The sequence below is a fragment of the Solanum dulcamara genome, chromosome 6, assembly GCF_947179165.1.
Source record: "Solanum dulcamara chromosome 6, daSolDulc1.2, whole genome shotgun sequence".
In the NCBI taxonomy this organism is placed as follows: Eukaryota; Viridiplantae; Streptophyta; class Magnoliopsida; order Solanales; family Solanaceae; genus Solanum; species Solanum dulcamara.
The window spans coordinates 18684443-18711049 of NC_077242.1; the positions used below are offsets into that span (position 1 = coordinate 18684443).

Genomic DNA, 26607 nt, shown 5'->3' on the forward strand with positions numbered 1-26607 from the left:
TTTGCTTAGTATGATTTATATTTTTTTTATGTAGTTTACAAACTATTATAAATGAACGAATTTATTCAGTATGTATCTAAAGAATAATAACTATGATTTTTTTTAAATAAAATAAAATTAAAATAATAGGATGAAAGTGTAAAGATTATCTTAACATCACGTACAATTGTGAGATTATTTCAAATTGTTTAGTGGGAATAAAGTAAAAATGAAAAAATAATAAGTTGGAATAGATAAAGAAAAATCAGCACCAAAAGATGTAATGCATTGGATAGGAGTTGCTTCTTCCTTAGTTCGAGTTTTGAATATGAAAAAATAATTTTCCCAAATAACTTCTAATATGAATTTAAAATAATCAATTTTCATGTGATTAACAAACATTAAAAAAAAAAAATAGATAAAAGAAAGCAAAGTTTATTTTATGTATGGAAACAGAGCAAATTCCGTTATCCCCATTCTTCTCCCGCTAGGCTACTTGCTCCTTTTTTCGCTTCACTCCAATTGGCCCTATTCACCCTAATACTGACAATTTCACCTTCAAATTATCAGATAAACAATAGCACAGGAGTATTTGGGGGTTCCATTTTCTTGAATCTTGATTATCTCATTAGTATTTTCCTAGCTCTTCAATGATGCATTTGTGGGTGCTTTTCCACTGAATGCTTCAATGATTTCTTGGAGTTATATCTTTACTACTGCCCTATGAGTTTGAAAAATGTGGCCTACTATACATGTCCTTAATGAGCACTTCAATGGTCTTATGTCAAAATTTGCTATCTTTCAAGAGAACTAGTTCGGTATTTGTGCATAAAAAGTCTATTAATGAGGTTCGCTTTAGTGGGGGTAGGAAGAAATCTTTTGGGTCTACTCCAAATGCAAAGAAAAAGCATTCAAAGAAGAAAAGCTGGTGGAGGAAGTTCTTTCTTGAAGATGATGGGAATTGGATGGGACTGAAGGATGAGGATATGCTTGATGGACTTGAATCTGAAGGTTTAGGTAGTGATGATGAATTATCAGAGAATGAAAAGTTTGAAGCTTGGAAGAGACGAGCCGAGGCAATCATGGAGTTAAGGGAAGCACAAGAAGATACAAAGAATGAGGAGAATAGGAAGTGGGATGATTGGCTTGTGGATGGAAATGTTGATTTAGGTAATGGTTCATCATGGGTTCAGGACTCCATTGGAGAATTTGAAGATAACATGCTGGAAGATCCTAGTGAATTAATACCTGGGAGGGGTTTGGTTAAATCTGTGAGGGATATCGTACTCGGCAGGGAAGAAGATGATATGCTATATGAAGATCGTGTTTTTCAGTATGCTTCATTTAATTCTGTGAGTGCATAATCTTTAGTGTCTCTATAGTTCAACTTCTTGTCAACATATAAGCACATTAGCTTTGGTGAACTTTTTGCGAAAACCTATTACAATGTAGAATCGTTAGGGCCAAGAATTGCACATGCAAAAGCTCCTTGCTATTCACTGCCTGGTACACTGAACATATGGTAATTGAGTATTTTCAAAGCCTCAAGAAGGGTTTATGTAATAGCTAATGCTGCCAAAATTGAGGAGCTTCCGCAAGTCAATTTATTTTTCTTTTCTTTGTTATGCTGGACTTATTCTAAAGATTATGAATGTAGAATCATCTAACACATTTCATATTGTCATGTTCTGAGCACTTAGAATTCACTGGGTATGGTTGTTGTTGTTGAGCACTTAAAATTGCCAAACGTTGCATCTGTAATGTACTCTTAAAGCTTTTTTTATTAGGAGCCATTGTTCTCTTCCTATTGCAGGCTAAGTTCTTGGCACTGCTGATAATTGTCCCATGGGCTTTGGATTTTGTAGTTCATGACTATGTTCTTATGCCTTTTCTTGACAGGTAACTTCTGCTTGGATTCATTTATATACCTTTTGGTTACATTTTTGAAGTGATTGATGTTTGATCTTATGTACCTAACTTTGTTTTACTATCAAATGTTTTCCTACATTTCTTTTGGTAAGACCTGATATTGATGGTCAACACTGGAACCTCTGTAGGTAACTAAACCATTCTCTGTTACATAACTGATTGATTTAGTGTGCCAAGGAGGTGTTACCATTTCCCAAGGATCTGCAGTGGAATCTAATAGCTCCATAGCACGTCATTTAAATTGTTCAAACTCTAGAAGTCCAATGGAAACAAGTGCAGGATGGAAATGTTTCATCATCAGTTTCTGTCAAATCTAAGATATTAAGCTAGTTATAGGCAGGCTTATTATGAATGTTGTTAGTGCGTATGCACCCCGTGTGGGCCTAGATGAAGAAGTCAAAAGGCTCTTTTGGGAGGATTTGGATGAGGTACTGAGAGGTATACCGAGTACCGAAAAGATTTTCATTGGTGGAGATTTCAATGGTCATATCGGTACAACTTCTAATGGTTTTGATGATGTCCATGGAGGCTGTGGTTTTGAGGAAAGGAATGGCAGTGGGGTATCTCTCCTGGAGTTTGCTAAAACTTTTGAGTTGGTTATTGCTAACTCGTGTTTTCTGAAGAGGTATAATCAATTGGTCACCTTTAGTAGCATGGTAGCTAGGACTCAGATTGACTACTTACTCCTACAGAAGGGTGATAGAGGCCTTTGTAAGGATTGCAAGGTTATTTCGAGTGAAAATATTACTACGCAACATAAGCTTTTGGTGATGGACTTGGAGATTAAGAGGGATAAGAGAAAAAAGACCCTTTATGACCAACCGAGGTTTAGATGGGGGGGCCTAACTCCCGCCCTTTTTCGGGAGATGGGGGAGAAGTTGATTGGTTTAGGGGCCTGGAGTAGTAGCGGGGATGTGAACAATATGTGGGACATGACTGCTGGTTTCATTAGAAAAGTAGCTACCGAGGTTCTAGGGGTATCGAGTGGAATCTTTTTGGTAGTCGTCAAGGAGATTGGTGGTGGAATGGAGAAGTACAAGGCGAAGTGAAAGCTAAGAAGGTTGCCTATACTGAGTGGTTGGAGTGCGTGGATGAGGAGGAGAAGAGTAGGCTTAAAGACATTTATAAGAAAGCGAAGACGGAAGCGAAGTTGGCGGTCACTAGTGCTAAGATGACAACTTTTGAACGCTTATATGTCGAGTTAGGGGGAAAAGGTAGGGATAAGAAATTGTATAGGCTCGCCAAAGCGAGAGAGAAAAGACCGCGACCTGAATCTAGTAAAGTGCATCAAGGACGAGGAAGGTGAAGTGTTAGTGGATGAGACCTATATCAAGCAAAGGTGGCAAGCTTACTTCCACAGGCTCTTAAAAATGAGAAAGGAGACAGAGACATTGTACTGAGAGATTTGGCGTACTCTCATAGTCTTCGAGACTTTGGGTACTATAGGTGTTTTAGGTTGAGGAGGTTAGACGTGCTATTAGTAGGATGAGGAGGGGCAGAGCGACCAAGCCCGATGAGATTCCAGTGGACTTTTGAAAGAGCACTGACAAGGCAGGTTTGGATTGGTTGACTAAGTTGTTTAATATTATTTTAAAGACTGCTAAGATGCTCGATGAATGGAGGTGGAGTACTATGGTTCCATTGTAAAAGAACAAGGGTGATATCCAAAATTGTAATAATTACAGGGGTATCAAATTGCGAAGCCACACTATGAAGATTTGAGAGAGAGTGGTGGAGATGAGGGTGAGGAGAGGAGTGTCAATCTCAGAGAATCAGTTCGGATTCATGCCGGGGCGGTCGACTAGTGAAACAATCCATCTTATGCGGAGACTAGCGGAGAAATTTAGAGAAAGAAAAAGGGATCTCCTTATGGTGTTTATTGACCTTGAAAAGGCTTATGACAAAGTTTCGAGGGATGTTCTCTGGAGGTGTCTGGAGGCTAAAGGTGTCCCGATGGTGTATATTAGGGCGATAAAGGACATGTATGCCCGAGCCAAGACTCGGGCTAGGATGATGGGAGGTGGCTCAGAGCATTTTCTTGTTGAGATGGGGACTACATCAGAGATTTGTGCTGAGTCCTTTTCTTTTTGCCTTGGTGATGGATGAGCTGACACGATCTATTCAAGAGGAGGTTCCATGGTGTATGCTATTTGCGAACGACATAGTTTTGATTGATGAGACTCGGGACAGAGTTAATGATAGGTTGAGGTTTGGAGACAAACTCTGGAGTCCAAAAGGGTTCAGATTAAGCAGGACCAAAACATAATACTTGGAGTGCAAATTTAGTGTTGCGATTGATGAAGATGGCATGGAAGTGAGGCTTTCCACTCAACCTATCCCCAAGACAAAAAGCTTTAAATATCTTGGATCCATATCCAAAGTAGTGGGGACATCGATGATGATGTCACGCATCGCATTGGGGTAGCGTGGATGAAATGAAGGCTTGCCTCTGGAGTCCTGTGTGATAAGAAAGTACCACCTAAACTTAAAGGTAAGTTCTACAGAATGGTGGTTAGACCGGCATTGTTATATGGAGTGGAGTGTTGACCAGTAAAGAACTCTCATGTTCAGAAGATGTATGTTGCAGAGATGAGAATGCTGAGATGGATGTGTGGACACACTAGGAGTGATAAGATTAGGAATTCTGTGGCAGACAAGATGAGAGAAGCGAGACTGAGATGGTTTGGGCATGTGCAGAAGAGGGGTGTCGACGCTCCAATTAGGAGGTGCAAGCGGTTAGATTTGGGGGTTATGCGGAGGGGTAGGGGTAGACCGAAAAAGTATTGGGGAGAGGTGATTAGACAAGATATGACGCTAGTCCATATCACTAAGGACATGACCTTAGATAGAAAGGAGTGGAGGTCGCGGATTAGGGTAGAAGGCTAGTAGGGATAGAATAGTGTCTTACCGTGTGTCAGTTTAGGGTGGTCGTAGGTCTAGACATGCCTTTACAGTTGTGTTGTTGTTGCTTTTGATTATCACATTACTTTGCTATCGTTATTGTTCTTGTCTTGTAAAATTTGCATCGCTTTTCATTTTTTTGCATAATATATATTGTTTTTCTCTCTTACTTGGGACTGTGACTTTTTGAGCCGAGGGTCTTTCAGAAACAACCTCTCTATCTCCATGAGGTAGTGGTAAAGTCTGCGTACATCCTACCCCTCCCCAAACTCCACTTGTGGGATTTCACTGGGTATGTTGTTGTTGTTGCCCTTACAAATGTCTCACAGAAAGCAGTAAATCTCTGTTCTTCATGGCAGCATTTGACTGTCCATGTAGCATAAGTTAGCTCTTATATAGGATTTATGTAACAAGATTTCATACTTGGGTCTTTTTCTGAGTATCCCCAGATGGAATGCATAACGTTAGTATCAGAATGAAAATTGTGCATCTTCTCAAAAAGAAAACTGTGCTGGTTTATTTGGGGTAGGAGTATTTTGTTTGGTAGATATTGTCAGATAAAGGATAAGGGAAGCCAGTTGAATATTTAAATTGTTATACAAATGACTTCTGTATAACAATTAACACTAGTCCCCTTTGCTTTTCCGTTTAGATGCTATTACAAACACAAATCCTAATTCTAAACTACACGATCTGATAACTCCTGCCTTTTCCATTTATTTCTCTTATTGAGTTTGTGTGAATTTGCTTTGTTCCCAAGCTCGGATAAAGGAGGAGGGTTGCGATAGGTTGACAACCAGCGTAAACCTAGTAACATATATGGGAGTGAATGTTGGACGTTAGTGTAATATTCACAAGATGAGTGTTGTTGAATGTGCATGCAAAGATGGACACACGATCATACAAGATTAGAAATGACTACATCCGGCAGAAGGTGCAAGTAGCACAAATCGAGGATAAACTGAAACAAAAATGCTTGAGAGATGATTTTTTTCATGTCCTTTGTCGACCTACAAATGCACCGGGCTAAAGGTTTGAAACCATGAGTGAATGTGTTAAAAAGGAGGCGAGGTAGACCTAAAATCACATGAAATGTCAAAAGACCTATAATTTGTTGGAATCAACAAAGACCTAGCAAAAAGTAGCAGACAATGGAAGAAAAAGTTCTGTATACGATTCAGATTTTGGACTTTAATTTAGTCATATTAGTATGCGTACTTAGTTTTTATGTTTTCTAGAAGTCTTTAGTCCTGTCTGAGATTTATTTACTAGTAGAAAATATAGAAAACTTTTAGTACACTACTACTTTTTTTTTTTTTTTTTGAAACTGGTAATTTGTATTCTTTAGCATTAAGGGCTATGCTGGCCACCTCCAAAAAAGTTTGCAGTAAAGAAAATAAAAGATACTTGCAAAGATCCTATGAAATCCACTAATTGGATTTCCTCTTCTATGTTCAGTTCTTTACACCAAAAACCTAGTGAAGTAATAACTTTCCACTTAATCTTCTGTATAGTGCATTCTTTTCCTTCAAAGATCCTCTAGTTCCTCTCCTTCCAAATGTAACACTAGATGCAAGCTGGGAATGTCCTCCACCATCTTTTCTGGCTCTTGCTTCCTCCTCCCCTGATCCAACAGCAGCATATGAGCAGTATGTCCAGGCATGATCCAATAAACTCCAGCAATGGTAGTGAACAAGGCCTATATTTGTGCTGTTACTTAACAATGCAGGAAGAGGTGTTTGTTGGTTTCTAGTGCCTCTGTGCACAGAAGGCACCTAGATGCTATGTTGATCCCCCTCTTTTGTAATGCCTCATTGTCAAACATGCTTTCCTAGCTACCAACACAGTGAAGCACTTCACTTTTGTAGGAGCCACACTCTTCCAAATAGCAATCCATGGTTCTGTTGACCTGCCTGCAGCTTCACTCAAACCCCTTTGTATACCCTGTTAACAGTGAAAATTCCATATTGTGGTGCCCCCAAATGAGACTGTCTGGTTCCAGGTTAGCACCTAGAAAGTTTCCTATCAAATTCAGAAATTCTGATACCCATGCTACTTCCCAATCATTTAAGAACCTTCTAAAGGTCAGGTTCCATCCTTGGGGAGACCACACTTCTTGTATACTACAATCATGATGCAAGCATATTCAAAACATACTAGGGAACAAAGTTTAAAGAGTTCCATGACCACTCCAGTCCTCTTTCCAGAAAAGTTATCTCCCCTTCCAACTTTAGCTTTAGTGTTAGACTTGAATAACAACCAGAGATTCCTGATTGACTTCCAAACCCCAACCCCTTAGGCGTCCGTCACCTCATTTGTGCACCACTGACCCTCTTGACCATATTTATGTAAAATAATCTCCTTCCACATGGACTGCTCCTCTTGGGTAAATCTCCGTAGCCATTTCATAAGCAAACTCTTATTGTGCAACTTTTGGTTCCTCACTCCCAATCCTCCAAAACTCTTTCTTTGCTGGATTGTGATCCATTTTACAATGTTTAAACTCTTCTCAATCTTGTTCCCTTGCCACTGGAAATTCCTGCTCAGATTGTCCAAGATTTTCACCACTTTGCCAGGAATGGGGAATAAGGACATCACATAGGTTGGCAATGAGTGTAGGACTGCATTTATCAATATGACTGCCTCCCAGGGAAAGGTACTGTGACTTCCAAAGAGCTAGTTTTATTTTATTTTATTTTTTATTTTTTTATGATTTCTCTATTATTCCATCCCATATATTCACTACTTTGTGTTAAGCACCCAGTGGCATTCCCAAATAAACTGTGGGCATCTCCTTTATCCTGCACTTCAGAAATTCTGCAAGTGTCTGAATTTGCTGTACCTCTTTAACTGGAAAAATGTTGGTTTTCCTCCTGCTAACTTTCAGACCAGAACAAGCTTCAAAGACTACAAGGATCATCCTCAGGTAGCAAATTTGTCTATGTTCAGTTTCAAAAAAACCCGCTGTGTCATCAAACATATAATAGGTGAGTCAACCACCATAGTTTCATTGTTCCTGTTCTTAATGTTGAAGCCCCTTATCCAGTTATTTTCTGTAGCCTTTCTCATCAAATTATCCAGTCCTTCCATAGCTATAATGAGCAGAAAAGGGGAGAGGGGGTCCCCTTGTCTGAGACCTCTTTCAACTGGAAAAGAACCTGTAAGTTCTCCATTTATCATGGTAGTTTTAATACATAACTCTCCATTTAAACCACATGTTTCCAAATCCCATTTGCCCAAGTATGTTCAACGAAATATCCCAGTTAAGTGATCAAAGGCCTTTTCTATATCTAGCTTGCACATAACTCCTGGCATATCTCCTCATCCTAGTATCAATGCACTCACCGGCAGTTAGAGCAACATCCATTATTTGCCTCCCTTTGATGAAAGCCATCTGATGGTTGTTTATAATCCTGTTGATTACCTTCTTTAGTCTCTCAGTTAACACCTTTGCTATGGTTTTGTAGACCCTAGAGATAAGACTAATGAGTCTGAAATCTCTTGGTTCATTTTCCCCTATCCTCTTAGGAATCAAAGCTACAAAAGTAGCATTGAAGCTCTTCTCAAATTTTCGGTGTGAGTGGAATCAAATAAGTGTCTGCATCAGCTTACCCTTTATTGTTTCCCAAGGAGCTTGAAAGAAAGCCATAGTATGTCCATCTGGCCCAGGAGCTTTATCTGCAACACACATCTTTATCCCTGCCGGTACCTCTTCTTCCTTAAAAACTCCTTCTAGACTATCTTTCCTCTGTTGCGATGCTCTGCACTTCATGTATGTTCAAAGCAGGTCTCCAACTTTCTGTTTCTTTATATAAGTCTTGATAAAAATCTACAATGGAACCCCTGATAGACACAGGATCATTGGACTGTTCCCCATTGATCATCAGGGAATCAATAGTGTTGAGTCTCTTATGTGCAGTAGCCATTCTGTGAAGGAACTTAGTGTTCTTATCTCCACTTTTGATCCACTAGACTCTGGATCTCTGTCTCCAAAGTCTCTTCATTTCTGGCCAATTCCACATATTCCATAGCCAAATGAGCCTTTACCAGCTACTCATCATCAGTTAAGGGTCTGCTCTTTTGGATGATTTCCAAGCTCCCTATTTGATCTAAGATGTGTTTTTACTTGCCTTCCAGTTCCCCCTGTGTTCCTTGCCCTAGACTTTGAGTTTTGCCTCTAACAGACTCAATTTTGTTGCCAGAATGTAGTCAGGGGTACCTGTTGGTTTTTTTTTAAAAATGAATTGAAAATGTCTCTCAATGGATTGAAATGGCTTTCAATAATTTTATTAAGCATTGAGAGGCTTTAAATAGCCAACATAAAATACATAATCTGTATAGTTTGAAATTTAAAACAACCTAAAATATCTCAACAACTCTAACAACCAAACTAAAATTCAAAATTCAAATTCATCTTAAGCTAAACAACTTATTTTGCTAAAAATTACTGTAGTAACTAAAGTAAAATTCAACAGTACCAGACACAATAAAAGGACACCAACATTCTTGGATTTCTTCTCTGAAGCCTTCTACATTCAACCACCACTTTTCAAACTTAAAGTTGGACTTCTTGAAAGTTTCATCTCCACAAGTCAAAAGGATGGGGTTGTGATTAGACCCAAGGCTAGGAAGAGAGCTTTTGTTTGATCCAAGTGAACAATTCATCCCTGGGGAAATAATATAAGAACCTGTCTATTCTAGAGGCATTCCAGTGGTTTGCTCCTGCTCTCCAAGTGTAGTCCCCCGAAATAAAGGGGGAGGGGGGGGTGTCTAGGAGTTCCAACTCATTATTGCAGCTGGAGAAGTCAGACATTGTTCTACCTAAACTAACACAATTAGTTCTCTCTGAGGGAAATCTTGTTATGTTGAAATCTCCACTAACCACCCAGGCCCCCTAACCCATACTCCTCATTGCTCCTAATTCTTCCTGTAAATCCCCTTCTTTGATTCCTATCACAAGATGCATAAACAACTGTGAAAAAACAGCCTAGATCCTGATTTATCCCACACAGTTTGCAAGTAATCATCTGGCTGCCACTCTCTACTTCTTCCCCCTCCAAACCCTTTGTCCCACATGATAATGATTCCTCCCTTAGTCCCTATTGCTTCCATCCATACTTCCCTCATCCATCTGTTTCCTCCCAATTGTTGAATATAACTTCCCATTGTACCTAGCTTTGTCTCCACTAAGGCGATGACGTCTGTTTCCTCCTGTTGAATTCTGCTCCTTACTAATTCTCTTTTCTCATCCCTATTTAACCCCCTAACATTCCATGCTAGTATCTTCAACTTCATAACAACTGAGTAGTCTGTTTCCTCCCTTTGCTTCTTAAGTCACTCATTGGTTCTGTATCGTTGAATTTACATCAAAGATAAGGTTTTTCGGCTCCTTTGGAACCAATTGTTTATCCAAATTCTTTGTTGAGGTCATAATTAGGGAAACTTCTTCTCTCTTCTTTGATCAATTTTTAACAACAGTGTTGTGGCCTCTTCTTTACACCACTCAAATGCAGCCCCAAATTCCTGACTAAGTCTGAGGATATTGTTTTGGACCCATATATTCACTCTTTCCTCTGCTGCTTCTTTGCTACACTATGAGGCATTGGAGTTGGATTCCCCGAGAAAGTTATCTGTTTTATTTTGCCTTGGTCCTCTATCTCTCCTTCGTTGCCTTCCTTCCCCCTTGTAGTCGAGTTCATCTCTCCCGCATGCAGTTGATTTTTTGTTCCAGAAGATCGATTTCCCTTGGATCTTGCAATTTCTCAGCTTCAGAGATTAAGCTTTGGTCAACATAAGCTAAAGAGCCATCTTGAGCTTCTGTGGTGGCGGACCATAAGTTAATTTCATCCATAAAAGGCCCAACATTTTTTTGGTTTAGAGAGCCGGCCCAAAAGCCTTGACCAATAGAGTTTTGCTGAAACTCTTAGTGGGTTCCCCTGGCACGTAGACTTTATCACCAAAAAGGCCTCTTTCAGCTTTATAGTTTGAATTTCTCTGACCCCTTTCCTTATCCTCGTCTTGTTGAAATTCTATGAGCCTAGGAATTTCTGATGAGCCTTCACCTCTTAAGAATCCCCCATATCTCTCCTTTTCTGGCTAGATTGATTTCGTCCCTTTTCCGGTAGGTGGCTGGCTCTTCCACCCAAATAGGAAGCGAGAAGACAAAGTTCTTGTAGGCGATGTTGATCTATCCCAGAATTTTGGTCTCCGGGCCTTTTACACGAATTCTGGCCCACCTCAAATGATTCTTCAGTTCTGTTTCAAGCCATCCCCTGCATCTCTAGCCTATTTTCTTCATCAACGAGCTAGACCAGAGATGGAGGGGAAGCCCTAGCACACGTATCCAAACCAGTTGAATTCGTGGCTCTTAGGGAAAGATTCGGTAGTCGGATTCCACCATTGTAGGTTGAGCTTGCAGCCTTGTCTCTTCCAGGTTCCTATCAGAATATGCTCAGCTCTCTTCTTGGATTGACTGAGACTCCTTGTGCTCCTTTCCATGTTTGTTTTGCCCATCGTCTCATCTCATTTTTTGTGGGAGTGTCATCTTTGCCAGTAAGATATCTGACTAGACACCTTCTCAGAAGGTCTTCCTCTGCGAGATGGAATTTTGCCTTTATTGCCTCCTCACAGCAGATTCCCCTGTTTCTGCTACCTCTGTTTCTGTCTGTATCCATATTTCTTTCCGGAGCATCTCCATGCAACTCCCTTTCCCCTTGTTTGCAGCTAGATCTGTCTCTCCATTTTATTTGTTTTCTTGTTTGATAGTTATATCTCTTTTAATGAAGGCATTTATATTGTCTTCAAGTTTCCTCTACCCATCATTAAAAACATTTTCTGGAATAATAATAACTGCCCTGTCTGCCCCCTTAACTGTAATCAAAGATAGAAACCTTCTATACTTGTCGGATTTCAGAGAAAGAAAGATGTTGGTGAAATAATCTTTTTACCTCCACATTTTAAAAGAATTCCCTCTCACTAATGATGCTTTGTAAAATCTCTTGCAAATCCAGGGGAGAACACCTCTGCTCAACACCACTCTCCTCATATGGTATCTGCCACTTTCCACCCAGTCGTACCAGACCTCTTATCTAACCTTGGTTTCGGTGATGTCATAGGATTTCCCCCTGAACGAAAATAGATCCTATTGTCCTTCCTTTCAAGTAGAACAGAATGGTAGAGGTAAAGAAAGTGGAAGAAGTGAAAAGAGAAGAGAAGAAAGTACTATTCCAGTGGAAGAAGTCCACCGGAGTCGGGATCCCAAAGGCCAGAAGGGACTATAGGAAAAGCTTGGTCAATGAGGATTCATGTAGCTGACCTCAACTTGTTTGGGTTTGAGGTGAAGTTTGTAATCTCATTCTGCCAGCCTGATGAGTTCTCTGATGCTCTTTCTTGTGAGCTTTTGTTGTAAGCTTTGCTTACTTCATCATCCCCCCCCCCCCACCACCACCACAAAAGGGAGGTTTGCTCGACTTCATTTATTACTTGTTCCAATGGTTCTAAGCCTACTCAAGTGTCATTTTCCTAATCAAAACTACTTGAAGAAATTTTCTCTTCCTTGTTTCTGCGTCATAGTGCGACAAATTCTTCATGGACAGTAGAGTAGTAATACAGATATTCAAGCTTATTTCTTGATATTGTGAACATACATCCCTGCACTACCATGGCTGACTTCTAAGTCTTTGAGGACATTTTACTTTTTGGATGAGTAAAAACAATACAACAATATAATCTAAGGAAATATTACACCTCTTGCTTGCTTATTTCTTCTTCAGGTACATTTCCTGCTGATGGTTGCTAGTGTGAACGGAACACCCATTTAAGCTTTGTGTTGACTGTCTTATTTGTCATGATCAGATATGTTAAGACTGTACCTTTAGCAGCACAGATGCTTGATGTCAGAAGAAACCAAAAGCTTGAAATGGTTAAGGAACTGAAGACTGAGCAAGCACGCTACCGCCTTGAGGTTGAGATTGGCAAATCTCCACCTTTGTCTGAAAAGGAGTTGTATCTGGAGCTACGACACAAAGCGTAAGTTTACCACGGCTGATGCCTGTTCTAGTTATGTTAATCTGAAGTGTTGTGAGAAATTTAGTTTGCACCTTGCCTTCACATACTTGTCTTACTTTCCGTTCTTCTCCAACTATCCACCTGATATTAAAGGACTTGGTATGAAGGAAGCAATTGATTTTTGAAGGAAAACAAGTTTATGCACTCACATTGGATAATCTTGTCTTGAACAACCAAATTCCTAGTGTAAAAAAGAAAAAAAGGGTCTGCAGAAGACATCTACCACTTTATGTGTTCTCTTCTTTGAGCTGATAAATGTATTAATAGACTATATTTGTATTTTACAATATATTTATTTTTATTGTACTTACTGATTTACCACTTGGATGATTCATGTAAATACATGCATTACTCGATATATTGGCTTGAGAGTGCTTTCATATTATTCTTTTCAACTTGATATCAGAACCAATGGTATATCCTTATATTATTCTTTTCAACTTGATATCAGAACCAATGGTATATCCTTCTTCTTCCTCCTCTACAGAAATGCCATCACTTCTTTTAGTTAGACCTCCGTTATCCTCAAATTTGTTCTAACATCAAAGGGGGTTTTCCTATAGAACTACCCTCTTCACTTGGAATAATGTTTTTATTATTAAATTTACTGGTAATGGTTTTTTTGGTCAAGGACAAGAAGATAAATCAAGTGTTTTTCCATTGTAGAAACTTGGACGCTCTCTATTCTCTTCTTATTGCCAAGAACTCATCTCCTCTTGCATTATCTAGCAACACCTCTTCATCACATCAGCACAACCATTTAGGGAATCCTTGTAAAATTTTCATACTGATAATAATCAATAAAGGATCATTTTGCAGTTCTTCCTTTTCAAGTAATGTTTGTAAGGTCTATCAATTCGGCAAACAATCCAGATAGTCTTTTCAGTCTTCTAATGATATTGCCAGTTTTTTCATTCAAAATTGATCTATTCTGATGTTTGGCGAGCACCTTCTAATTCTGTTTTCCCTTGCTACTTTCTGTTTATCAAAGACTGTACAAAGTTCTGTTTAATGCATGGAAATTGGAGCCATTTGATAAATTCATAGAGTGCCATGCATTGGTTTAAAATGTGTGCTCAATTCGTTGTCTTTTAGTGATGATACATTGTAATTTAGCGGGTTTTCCTTCTTAGTTCAGTAGTTCCAGAGGACACTAGAGTTATGCTCTTCAGATTGTTTAGTTTTGAGCAGATAGAATTTAGTGTTTAGTCATTGTGTAGTGGAGTGTATAGTCATAGTCTGCTCCCGAACTTTCATTGTTCGTATATTTTGGTATCAATAGAATATACTGTACCACTAAAAAAATGTGTGCTCAATTTTATTTTTTTCAATCAGATGGGTGAGAAAACAACACAATAATCCAACATTCTCTTTGGTTTTCTTGTCCTTACACAAGACTCAAATATGCTGACTGAGAGTATCGACACATTGCAAATGCTATTTGATTTCTTTTATTTCAAGATTCCATTCCTTTTGTAATTTTGGGCAGATGCAACCTCTACACCATAACTAGTTTGGGATTTCTTTACCGTATGAAAATTGGATAACAAGCTTCCTTTTGACAAAAAGAGGATTAGGAAATGAATTCCATTTTTAATCTTTCAAAAGGTAAGGGTTTAAATATTGTTTAAAAGCAATTCATAAAAAGGAAAACCTATAATTGGATCCTTAGACATTCACTAATTACATAAACATCGGGATAGGGATCAAGTCTTTCTATATTTTCATTCTTAACTCTTCCTCTCAAGCTGGAGTGTATATGTTGTATGCTCCTATCTTGCCACTAATATAATCAATTCTTGTCCCTTGAAGTGATTTGTATGGACCCCTACTAACTGTTAGTCGAGTTAAACAAAATTTTTGGTAATGCGTATGAATAAAATGACAATCTACTTTGATGTGCTTTTTCTTTTATACAAGATTCGAGGCAATTTGCAGTGTGGTCTGATTGTCACAAATCAGTTCATTGGTTCATGTCCTTTGAGTTTTAATTCTTGAAGTAGTTGCTTCAACCGTATGAGCTCACATGTAGCTAAAGCTATGGCACGGTATTCTGTTTTCGTGCCTCATCTCGCCATTACTCTTGCTTTTTGCTAGGATATTAGATTCTCTCCAATCAGGACATAATACCTTGAAATAGATGGTGATCTTGCCCAATCTTCATCAGATTACACATGTATGTCCTCCGTCCTTGTATAGCAGATCTTGTCATGATCTCCTGGATCTACCTTAGGCTAGACTGGAAGCTATCATAAGATGAACAGGGTTCTTTTGGTGCTTTCCTTAGCATTCTACAAAGGTTGTCTCATGAACCAATTGGATGTGACCTATGTTTTTTTTAAATCAGGTAAACGTCTTTCATTCATTAACAAGGCCAAAAAAGTGGTTGTATACAAAGGGGTATACCAAAAGGTGAGGAATCTACAGAAAGACATGATTCTCTACAAATTTCACCCAATCATCTATACAACAAGGAACTTTATGGGTGCACCAAAAGAAAATAAGCAACCGGAGACTACTCCTCGAATGGGAAAATCTCGACTCTACACCCTCAAAACTCTCTTATTTTTCTCTCTCCAAACAACCCACATCAACGCGAGAGGAACCATGTTCCATGCCCTACGTCTTCTCCTCCTTCTCCTGCTCTTCCAACAGAACATCAGAAAATGCCACAGACTGACTGGTGCCATGGCAGAGTTCTCATCCTGTATTGAAGAATTGGAACTGGTGGATCGTCCTTTATTTGTAGGATTCTTTACTTGGAGAAGAGGAGAGGATCACAGTTGTGCATCTCTAGGATTGACAGATTTTTCCACTGTGCAGAGTGGGGGCAAAATTTTACTCTCATCAAACATAGTAGTCTTCCCAAAATAGCTTCTGATCACAGTTCTGTTGTTCTGACCCGTGGAGATGAAGAGTGGATGAACTCTTACTTTAAATTTGAAACATGGTGGTTAGAAGTGGAGGGTTTTAAAGAAAAAGTAAACAAATGTTGGGAGTCTTTTTGTGTGAATGGCAGACCAGGTAAAATCACAATGTAGAAAAAGATGATCCACATCCTCGCCCCTCCTTGCACATGTAACACCAGCTAACACAAACAACTTTCCGCTTTCTAAGATTTTTAGCTGTCAAGATCACCCTTCCAGCAGCTAGCCAAGAGAGGAAACACACATTTCTTTGCACTTGTGGTATCCAAATTTCATTACACAGAAATGCAACCTCCTCCCTAACCAACAGTCTTTGCAAAAGGACTTAACAGAGAAAAAACCATTGTTCCCCAAATTCCACCACCAAACATCGGGGTTATCAATCGGAGTGACTTGCTTGTGCAGAAGGGCCAACAACCTTTGAAACTCTGTCACCTCCCGATTTTGGAAATTTCTCCAAGATCTCAAATCCCAAAAACTCTCTCCACCTTTTGTCCCCCTAATATGTTGGGACCGTCGAGTTTCCTTGGCATGAAACTGTGAACAAACTCTGAAACTCGTCTTTCAGAAGATTGTCCCCACACCACCTGTGTTCCCAAAAAAAGTCTCTCCTCCCATCTCCAACCTTGAATGAGATCTTTGCATTATAAACATTCCATTCCTTCATTATTTCCTCCACAAGCCACACCCAAAAGGTATGGTGACGTCTCTAGTTCTCATCTCCATTCCATCACCCTATATTTATCAACTATCACCTCTCCACAAAAAGTTTGTACCTCCATCCTAGATCTCCAAAGCCATTTGCCCAACAAAGCTTTGTTAAACACAAAGAAATCTTTAATACCGAGACCTCCCCATTTTTTAGGAGATGTGACCGTCACTGCACAAAATGAAACTTCTTTGCCCCATCCACCACATCCCAAAGAAATTCTCTTTGAATCTTTTCCAACTTACTTGTGACCGAAGCTGGAGCATGAAGCAAAGACATGTAACAAGCGGGAATGCTCGATAAAGAGCACTTTCTTCCCTCTTTTGGACAAATATCTTTTCTACCATCCAGCTAACCTCTTCTCAAACCTATGAAGAACTGGATTCCACACCCTCCTCCCTATGTCTTTTGTCATGAAAAGTCGCGAGACGGTGCTTTTATGAGGCAATTTAAGAGATTCAATCATCTAAAACTTTTAACACTCACCTCATGCATGATTTTAACGTCTTGGAACTTTTCTTCTCTGAAATTTTTAACACTCACCTCATGCATGGTTTTAACGTCTTGGAACTTTTCTTCTCAACCAAACAATATCATGATTGCAACTCGTTTATCTTTCATAAAGACCCTGATATCTTGATTCTTCTCATCTATGTCGATGAACTAGCACTTTTTGTTTCATCCAAATAGTTGATTTCTTTTTCTAATTAATTCGATCCAAATTTTCTATGGAAGACTTGAGTACCCTTTGTTACACTTGGAATCAAGTTCTTATTCAACTTGTTGGACTTGGTCCAATGCAAATACGTTACTGATATCCTTAAGTGGTTAACTTGACTCAGGTAAACCTATTCAAACTCTCACTCATAGTAAGTTAGATTGACATTCTCCTTTGCCTGAAATATTTCCTTTTACGGTAACATGGATGGGTTCTATATAGTATATATTCTTTCACGGCCTGACTCCAGTTTGCATTCACGACGCTTCCGCGATTTCTTCATCAACCCCGTGCTTATCATCTCAGGCAGTCAAGAGGATCTTTTGATACCTTGAAAGCACTTCCGCTTATCACTTGCGATCATATTCCAGTTCCTCATCTTCCCTAACCCTCTATGCAGATACGGATTGGGCTGGAGAGTCTGCTACTCCTGCTCCACCTTGGGTTTTGTGTTTTCCTTGGGGAAACTCTGGTTGTTTGGACCAAAAAAGAAACAACCTGCAGTTAGAGATCTCATAAAGGATGCTGAGTGTTCATTCCTCCCCTTAACATGTATGTTAGAATAGAACTTGTATTTTAAATTGTATTTATGTTTCGTTGTGTTTTGAACTCTAGCTTGTACAGTTTGTCTATAAATAAATGACTAAGTTAGCCTATTATGTGGAGAGGGTTTCATACTATGTTCCTCAACTAGTTTGTTGATATTATATTTAGGTCAAGTCTGTCTTTACATCCAAGCATGTCCTTGGAGCCTCTTCTTTTGCTAAAGGACATAGTTGCGGAGCTAATGTGTTGACATATGTGGACAAACTGATTGGAAACAGTGAATAATATTTCAGTGAAATCCTTCCCTGAAATCATCTTATAACATGTCTCACTTAAGATCCTGACGTGACTTCATTGATTTCTGATACTGTTAGTCTCTGGGCGATTACAATTGCAGGTTAGAGTTGCGGGATGAGTGGAGGTTAGAAAATCGCAAGGCATTTGCTAATATATGGTCGGACTTTGTCTTTGGGGTCTCATTATTCATTCTTTTGTACTTCAATGAGAGTAAAGTAAGTTCTCCCCAATCGGAACATTATCTCTCTTCCTCCTAAGTTTATCTGTTTGCCAATATACTGTTATCATCTATGTTATTGGGCAAAAGAGGTTACGTGAAATGACAAACTTGGTTGGACTTGGTGTGATTAAGATAAATAAAGGAAGTTTTCTTTGAATGCCATTTTTTCCTAATATCGCTCTTGATCGTACCTTGCCTATTGTACTCCTGTCATCTTTTACTACTACTCTATCACTACTACCGCACAAGCATTGCCACCATCTTTCATCACACAACTGCCACCAACCACCTTTACCGTCAGCCATGGTACTTCCACTTTCAACCTCCACCGCACAACCACCATTGCCACCAACCAAAGCCATCTCCAATCACTACTACCTGCAACCACCACCAAACACCTCCACTAGTGACCACTGCACAACCATCATTTAATACCATTACCACAACCAGCCACCACCTGACAACCATCACTACCTCCCACCGCCGCCCATAACTGCCACTATCGCTAGCTTTTAGAGTTTACTTCATCTAACTAACAACTTTTACAAGACCTTTTAATTTAAGATTTTCTCTAATATTATGTGGATATAATATTTAATTATTTTTTTAAAATGAATTTTATATGTATAAGTTGTTAGATAAAGATAAATTCTACACATTGAGATTTCGAGAAAATAAAGAGTCTTAATTATCCAAATATAGACATATCTTAAAAATCAAGCATTTATTCAGATTTAGACATCTTAACTTTAACTTTAAAAATGTGGCCCTAGTTGTTATTTACCTGCGGGATTGGATAGGATTTCTGAAAGTGTACTTCCTAAATTGTCTTCGTGTTTCTAAGTTACAAATTTTCTTGTCAATGTCTGCAGGTAAAGCTACTCAAATTTACTGGTTACAAGATACTAAATAATATCTCCGACACTGGCAAGGCATTTGTGATTATTCTGATAACTGATATCTTTTTGGGGTAAAATTTGGTTCTATTTCATGCTTATCGCCAAATTGAATGTTGTAAATTAACTTATCTGTTAATATAGCACTTATCCATGTTAGCTAATTCATAAAAGTGAAGGAAACTCGTTCATTACTTTCCAATTCACAGAAGCGAAGGGTTTAAGTAACCTACTCCTCTTTTTGGGCTTACCTCAAGGATTAAATTTAAAATTTCTATTGTACAAGTACTTCAACTAGAACGAGGTGCAAGGTCTAGATAAAATTATTATTCTCATCTCCTAAAACTTTAGTGGTGCCAATCCTAGTTTTACTCTCTATCTTTTTCCTATTCATTTCTATCTTCTGGCTATGTATTTGTATCTTTGGAAATTGTCAGCATTTCCCACTTCTCAAAAGTAATGGAAGCTACCCTTCTAGAGCTTTGTCATGTTGGATAATGTGGTGAATCTGTTCAGGTATCATTCTGAATCTGGTTGGAAGACTTTGCTAGAGATCCTTCTGGAGCATTATGGTATTGAAGTTGATGAATCAGCGATAACCATATTTGTCTGCTTGGTTCCAGTTATAATGGATGCCTGTGTGAAGCTTTGGGTATGTGCTACTTTTTCAATAGCTTGGATTCTTTTTTATTTTAATCTGGAAAGTGAACAAAGCATATGCCATTAAAGTCCTCCTTGACCTTCATGGCGATACCATTCTGACTCTGGTTGGGAGACTTTGCTCGAGATCCTTGTGGAGCATTATGGTATTGAAGTTGATCAATCAGTGATAACCATATTTGTCTGCATGGTTCCAGTTGTAATTGATGTAAAGTCCTCCTTGACCTGTGAAAAAGTAAATTAGATTCATGCCCATGTACATGAATTTACCTAGTCCATGTATTAGGAAATTAGTGCTAAGATGCATGTATGCTTTTATTCATGAACTAGGAATAGGACTAAATCACTTTTAGGTATTAGAATAGACACATGTTAGAACTAAATCATGATACATGTATTAGAATAGATACATGTTAAAAGAATTCTTATAAGTACTTAGATGCTACAACATTTTAGGTAAATCAAGTTGGTAGAAGAATATTTTCCTCCACTTGTCTTAAAAGATAAAATCATTCATTGATAAAGCAAGTTGAGTGAAGTAAAGAAGAAGCATTTCCTCACTTATCTTCCAAGAGAAAATGATTCATTTAGAGTACTCAACCTTCCCAAAAAATTTCAGCATTTGGTATCGGATCCACTTGTCTTGAGGGACATGTGGAAAATACGATTTTCAAAAGATTTGAAAGAATGAATCTTCATATTGAAATAAATATGAATGAGATTAGCTACTATAACTATGAGGATGTTGTGCTAGTAAAGCGCCAACTTGAAGAAATTGTTTAGGTAGGTGGAACTACTAAGATTTCAAAAGTTGAATACCTTTTGAAGGATTTTGTTTAGGGTAAGGATCCCAACAAGGGTGTCAACCCTAACAAAGCAGTTGCTTATGGAGTTGTTGCATATCAACGAATCTTGAGTAGAAAGGTCGCAAATGATACTGTGTCTTGAGGAGATGAATGAGAAAAATCACTCATCTATCAGAGGATTGATAAAAAGATGTTTGAGAAGGTTTCATTTTAGAAAAGATGAAGATGATGACAACAATGATGATGAGGATTGAGGAAAGCATATGGCAAAATGTTTGTCACGATCCAAAAATCCTAATAGGCCGTGACGGCACCTACCCTTCCCCATAGGTGAACCCCATTCATTATTAACCATTAAGATGAGTGAAAAGTGGAAATATGCAGAAAATAAGGTAAAACAGTCAGAAGTCTAAAATCTGAATCATAATCCAAAGATAAACGATTATAAATACAACCGCCAAGAACTAGTGTCACAAGTACAAGAGCAACTAAGATCCGATAATATAGGTCTGAATACTACAAGCTGTCTGAAAAGAAGAAAAACAGTAAATCTAAAAGAGAGCTAGAATTCAGTGCAGCCGAATCAAGCAACTCACCCTGAACTCTAGAAAGTCTCCTTTGTCGGATACACAAGACCCATGGAGAACTTATGAGGTCCATATACACACCCTATACCGTACAACACTAATGAAATGTCCTGGATGCAACACCCTGTACTGGATAAATCCTATATACCGTGTATACCCTAGGTGGCCTTATAAATCGGGTTTTATCCTTTCACTTCCACAATGTCAATGCGCATGAGATGTAATGCCAACACAAGCAAATCTTACACTGTATTCAACCCTCAACACGGACAATTATAATCAACTCTGAATCATTCAACAATGAGAGTTAGGAAGTGAGAGAATAAGCAAGTAAGCAATTCATGTATGGGCTTTCAGCCAAGATCAATTCATCAATACCAAGTGAGCAACATAAGAATCAAGCCAAGTCAGTATATCACAAATCATGCTCACGTAATCACATGATTCATCAAGCAAGAAGATAATCATCATTTTAGCCATAACATGGCACCAGTACCACATAAATGCTTGTCATCTCATTTATATGGACCCCCATTACCCATTACCCCTTAATTCAGCCAATTAATACACTAACACTATATAAAGAATAAAAAAAGTTTCAACTTCCCTTAATTGAAGCTCAAACGGTATAATTTTCATTGTTGTTTGTAGAAATCCTTTTATCATGTGTACTTTCTCTATGGTATTGGAAGCAATGCAACCCATAATACTATTCTCTAACAGAAGACTGTTTTTGCTTTCCAGTTGTTTAAGTTCTTGCCGAGGTTATCACCTAGAGTGGCCAATATTTTCCAAGAAATGAGGAGGCATTAGAGAGCTCTGGTTTCAACTGCAGCAGCATCTACAGGTAGAACATACGATCAGTCCCATGTAAAAGGACTGATACTTTTCGCCTTCCTTTCCACTTTTCCATATATAGAGGCTCCCTAACCTGAAATTGGAGTAAAGTTTAAAAGGACATTTTGTATTTTTCATAATGTGAATAGCTTGTCATCAAAGTGGCATCATTCCTTGAAATCATTCATACTGGGAATATTTGTTACCCCCATTATTTGTTTTGCCAACAGTATTCAGATTCTGAATAAAATAGGTTTGTTAGAGGCTTGAAAACACCTCTTTGTATCTGGGAACTCTTTATATGATCTAAACTTTATATGTAAACATCCTTTCAGTTGTTATTGTACTTTCTTATTCACATGGGAGTGTCTGCCCATCTAAAAAAGAGGTTTACAAATGTCGGAGAAACCATCGATCAAATGTAATCAACATTTCATCTTGAGTTACATGTGTGTGGGAAGATACATAACTTGGGGTTTCTTCTGCTACTTTTGGCTACATACTTTTTGCTGTTTTTTCCGAAACATGTAAAAAAAATCCTAGTTGCAAAATGGTGTTCCTTGATGCTATTTTATGAACTATAGTACAGTTCAAGCAGTGCTTGTCAAAATCTCTATCAATTTAATTATCTTCCATTCAAAGCTTAACGATTTGTGCTTTGTAAGTCGTGTTACTTTCTGTGATTTTCAGAAAACTTTGCTCTATGAATTGCATACCACTTGATGTTCCTTCTTAGATTGCCAATTTGCCATATAAGAGATCTTGAACTACTAATGCCTTGTGATAAGAGTATATCTTGAAATTTTCATTGTTTCACTTGTAATGAGTTGGGTAATGAATCAATTTATCATGAAATAGTTTACACATACATTATAATCAACTGTTTTTAGACATGACGTTCTTGCTTTTTGGAAACTCTTGGGTGGTGGTGGTTGTTGGGGAGGGGGTGTTGAATTGAAATCTTTTCATTAGTTAGAATAACTATTAGTCGACTATTGCTATGCTCAAGTTGACTCTCCTGCAGACAGATAAGCAAGTATAACAGGATATGAAGTAACTAAAAGACTAATTGACACATGCTTTTATACTGGTTTAGATCAACGATGTGATGCCTAGTCCAGTCCCCTTGGATTTTAAAGGTTTCCTTTAGAGCTTTTGAACGAACTTGATGGTTACAGATTTTGTCGTGATAAACTCTGAAAGTTTGTTATGCCTGATTAGAGCTTTTGAACGAACTTGATGGTTACAGATTTTGTCGTGATGAACTCTGAAAGTTTGTTATGTCTGGACAATTTCGCATCCTTCTGTGGTCAAAACCTCTACTTGTATAGCTTTTAGTCTCTCTTTTTCTTTTCTTTTCACTAGTTAACTATAATGTACAGTGTTTTTTGTTAGATAAAAGAGGGAATAGTTCTTGTTGTTCAAGTGAATGTTGCTGTATAGAGAATCAATTCTTCACCTTGATTGTTGCTGAAATCAATCTTCCATCTTAGTTGTTGTTGTGATTGATCTGATGTTGATATTGTTGAGATAGAGGCGAGAATCAATTACTTGATTGATTTCTGGTGATGAGCTCTTTAGGATAACCGAAGGGAATTTTCTTCAATCAGGGTTACTTTGGTTATCCTTGATTGAGAAGATACGTGTCCTTTATTGCAGCTACTGCTTAGCAGTCCTAGCAATAAATAAATTTCAACAAATGCAGCAGTTGCTTAGCATAGCAGCAAAACGTAACAGCTACTAGGCTCAAAAGGCAACAAAGCATAACAACCAATATGGCAGCAGTTCTATCATTCAGAACACCGATTTCATCAATGCATCAGTCCAAAATGGGGAAGAAATATGTCAGCCCTTACAAGGTGGTGTAACAACCACCTCTCAAAATAGCATCTCAGAGATGTAGTATATTGGACTTCAAAGCGTGTATCAACAGTGCCATTAAATCTTATATCAAACTGCATACATTGGACTTTAGACCATATTACAACAGAGTTCATGACCACATTAATAATAAAAAAAAAATTAAGTATAAGAAGACATACCACCAATAATGTGTTAATAAACTGTATTGAAAACAAATGATGAAACAGTAACAATAATTCTGAAATAAAAGGCAAAACCAGAACAGAAATTGAAATTACGAACAGTGTCTGAAAAATTATGTAAGAAAAAGAAATCGAGCCCATTGAATGCACAGTGTGTCTTTAAGGAAATTATTTCCCTCAATGTACCTAAGGTTTTGGAATCTTTCCTCTCAGGATAGAACGATTTACTCACTAGAATAGCGGTACAACAAATTATAGTGATTACGAACCACTCGAAGGCAGTATATCACACGAGTTTTAAGAAGTGCAGAAAAGAAGAAGAAGAAGATGTCTAACATAAATTTTTCGTAAGGAACAATTCTGAGGATTAACAGATATATATAGCCTATTTGCAGCCTTTTTTGAAAAGGTACCTGTTGGAAAAATGTTTGCCTGTTGAGAAAAAATTTGCAACTTTTCAGACAAGGTTGCAACCTTTGGAAAAACGGAGGAAAATATTTTAAATTAATTCGAAAAAGAAAGAAACGGGTCTGGTCATGGGTCAGGATTTTTAATTAATTAATTGATTAATTTAATAATATTAATTAATTAAAAAATTAAAGGAAATTTGGTCCAAAAAGATTATCAATCAATCGATCAAATCTAAATCCAAAGCCGAAGCCAAAGTCGAGCCGAGCGAGCGACGACGACGATGGCGCGAGGGGAGACCCTCTTCTTGACCCTTTAGAAACATGAAGGAGTGCTTCTACTTTTAAGTAGGAGATTTTTTCTTTCCACCACTTATGTGAGACAAATGCTTATTTCATAAAGTAAGAGAGAACAAATCATTTTTTCCTCCACTTCTTTTCCCTCCATTTCCCATTTAACGTATCAATTAAATCCAAAATTCCCCACATGAATGGAGAATGGCTATAAGATAAAGGAATGCACATATAAGTGTGTGATATACAAGCGAAGATTAATTGCATCTAGATAAGTAGGTTTTCCTTTGAACTTTCCATAGTAAACTTATATAGGATATACTCGATCAATCGGTAGATGCAATATCTTTGAACCGTCGAACTTTGTTATATAACTAGACAACATAAGTCACACAATTAACCCTCAACTATCTATGGTTCTCACGGTTGTGTTCGTTTCAGCCATGAACACCACCTGGTTTGGTGAATGCATAGAGAATGAGCATTTACCGTCATTCCCCTTGAAGCGGCTTATACTTCATACTCACATAGGTGATTTCTAAACGTGTAGTCCTATAGATACATTATCTAGTCATTTTCTGCCAGACTTAGATAATCATTAAAAAACTTTAATGCTTTATTAACTCATTAAAAATCCTTAAGGTTTTATCCTTGTTTCTGAACATTGTCATCATCATAAGAATGAGTTGAGTTATTTGACAATGTTGAACCGCCATTCATAACTTTGTTTGATCTCTTTGAACCTAGTTCTTGGGATCTCCAGTCTACTAGGTAGAGTTACCGCCATGATGACTTGTCCTTAGCCTTAACCCCATTCCCTTCGATGATCTTTCAACCGCCTCTCTAGATAAGCCTTTTGTTAGTGGATCTGATACGTTATCTCTTGACTTTACGTAGTCAATAGTGATAACCCCACTAGAGAGTAGTTGTCTAACAATATTGTGTCGCCGTCGAATGTGATGCGATTTTTCATTATACATAATGCTCCCTGCCCTATCTATTGTCGCTTGGCTATCACAATGTATACATATAGGTGCCAAAGATTTGGGCCAAAATGGAATATCTTCCAAGAAATTTTGGAGCCATTCAGCTTCTTCACCGGCCTTGTCTAAAGCTATAAATTCAGATTCCATTGTAGAGCAAGCGATGCATGTCTGTTTTGATGATTTCCAAGACATTGCTCGTCTACTAACGATGAAAACATATCCACTCGTGGATTTAACTTCATATGATCCGGTGATCCAGTTTGCATCACTATATCCCTCAATTATTGCAGGATATTTATTATAATGCAAAACATAGTTTTGGGTGTGTTTTAAATACCCCAAGACTCATTTCATTGCCATCTAATGAGTTTGATTGAGATTACTCGTGAATCGACTCAATTTGCTAATAGCACATGCTATATCTGGTCGTGTACAATTCATAATATACATCAAACTTTCCAAAACTTGTGCATACTCCAATTGTGAGTCACTTTCAGCTTCATTCTTTTGAAGTGCAAAACTTACATCAATTGGAGTTTTTGCAACATTGAAATTTAAATACTTGAACTTATCAAGTATCTTTTCAATGTAATGTGACTGTGATAATGCTAGACCTTGTGGAGTTTTATGGATCGTAATTCCTAAGATCAAATCAACAATCCCTAAATCTTTCATGTCAAATTTGCTAGCAAGCATACTCTTCGTAGCATTCACATCGACAATATCTCTACTCATTATCAACATGTCATCAACATATAAACAGACAATGACTTCATGATTTGAAGTATTTTTAATG

General features: G+C 38.0%; 1 protein-coding gene across 1 annotated transcript; it reads left to right on the forward strand.

The window, feature by feature from the left end:
• The first annotated feature begins 426 nt into the window (after window positions 1–426).
• Window positions 427–22437, forward strand: LOC129892519 (chloroplast envelope membrane protein). The gene is made up of 7 exons (XM_055968101.1): window positions 427–1331; window positions 1793–1878; window positions 12664–12837; window positions 18174–18288; window positions 19166–19263; window positions 19706–19841; window positions 21987–22437. The coding sequence occupies exons 1-7, from the start codon at window positions 732–734 to the stop codon at window positions 22053–22055; spliced, it is 1278 nt and encodes a 425-aa protein (XP_055824076.1). The 5' UTR covers window positions 427–731; the 3' UTR covers window positions 22056–22437.
• Window positions 22438–26607: the final 4170 nt, after the last annotated feature.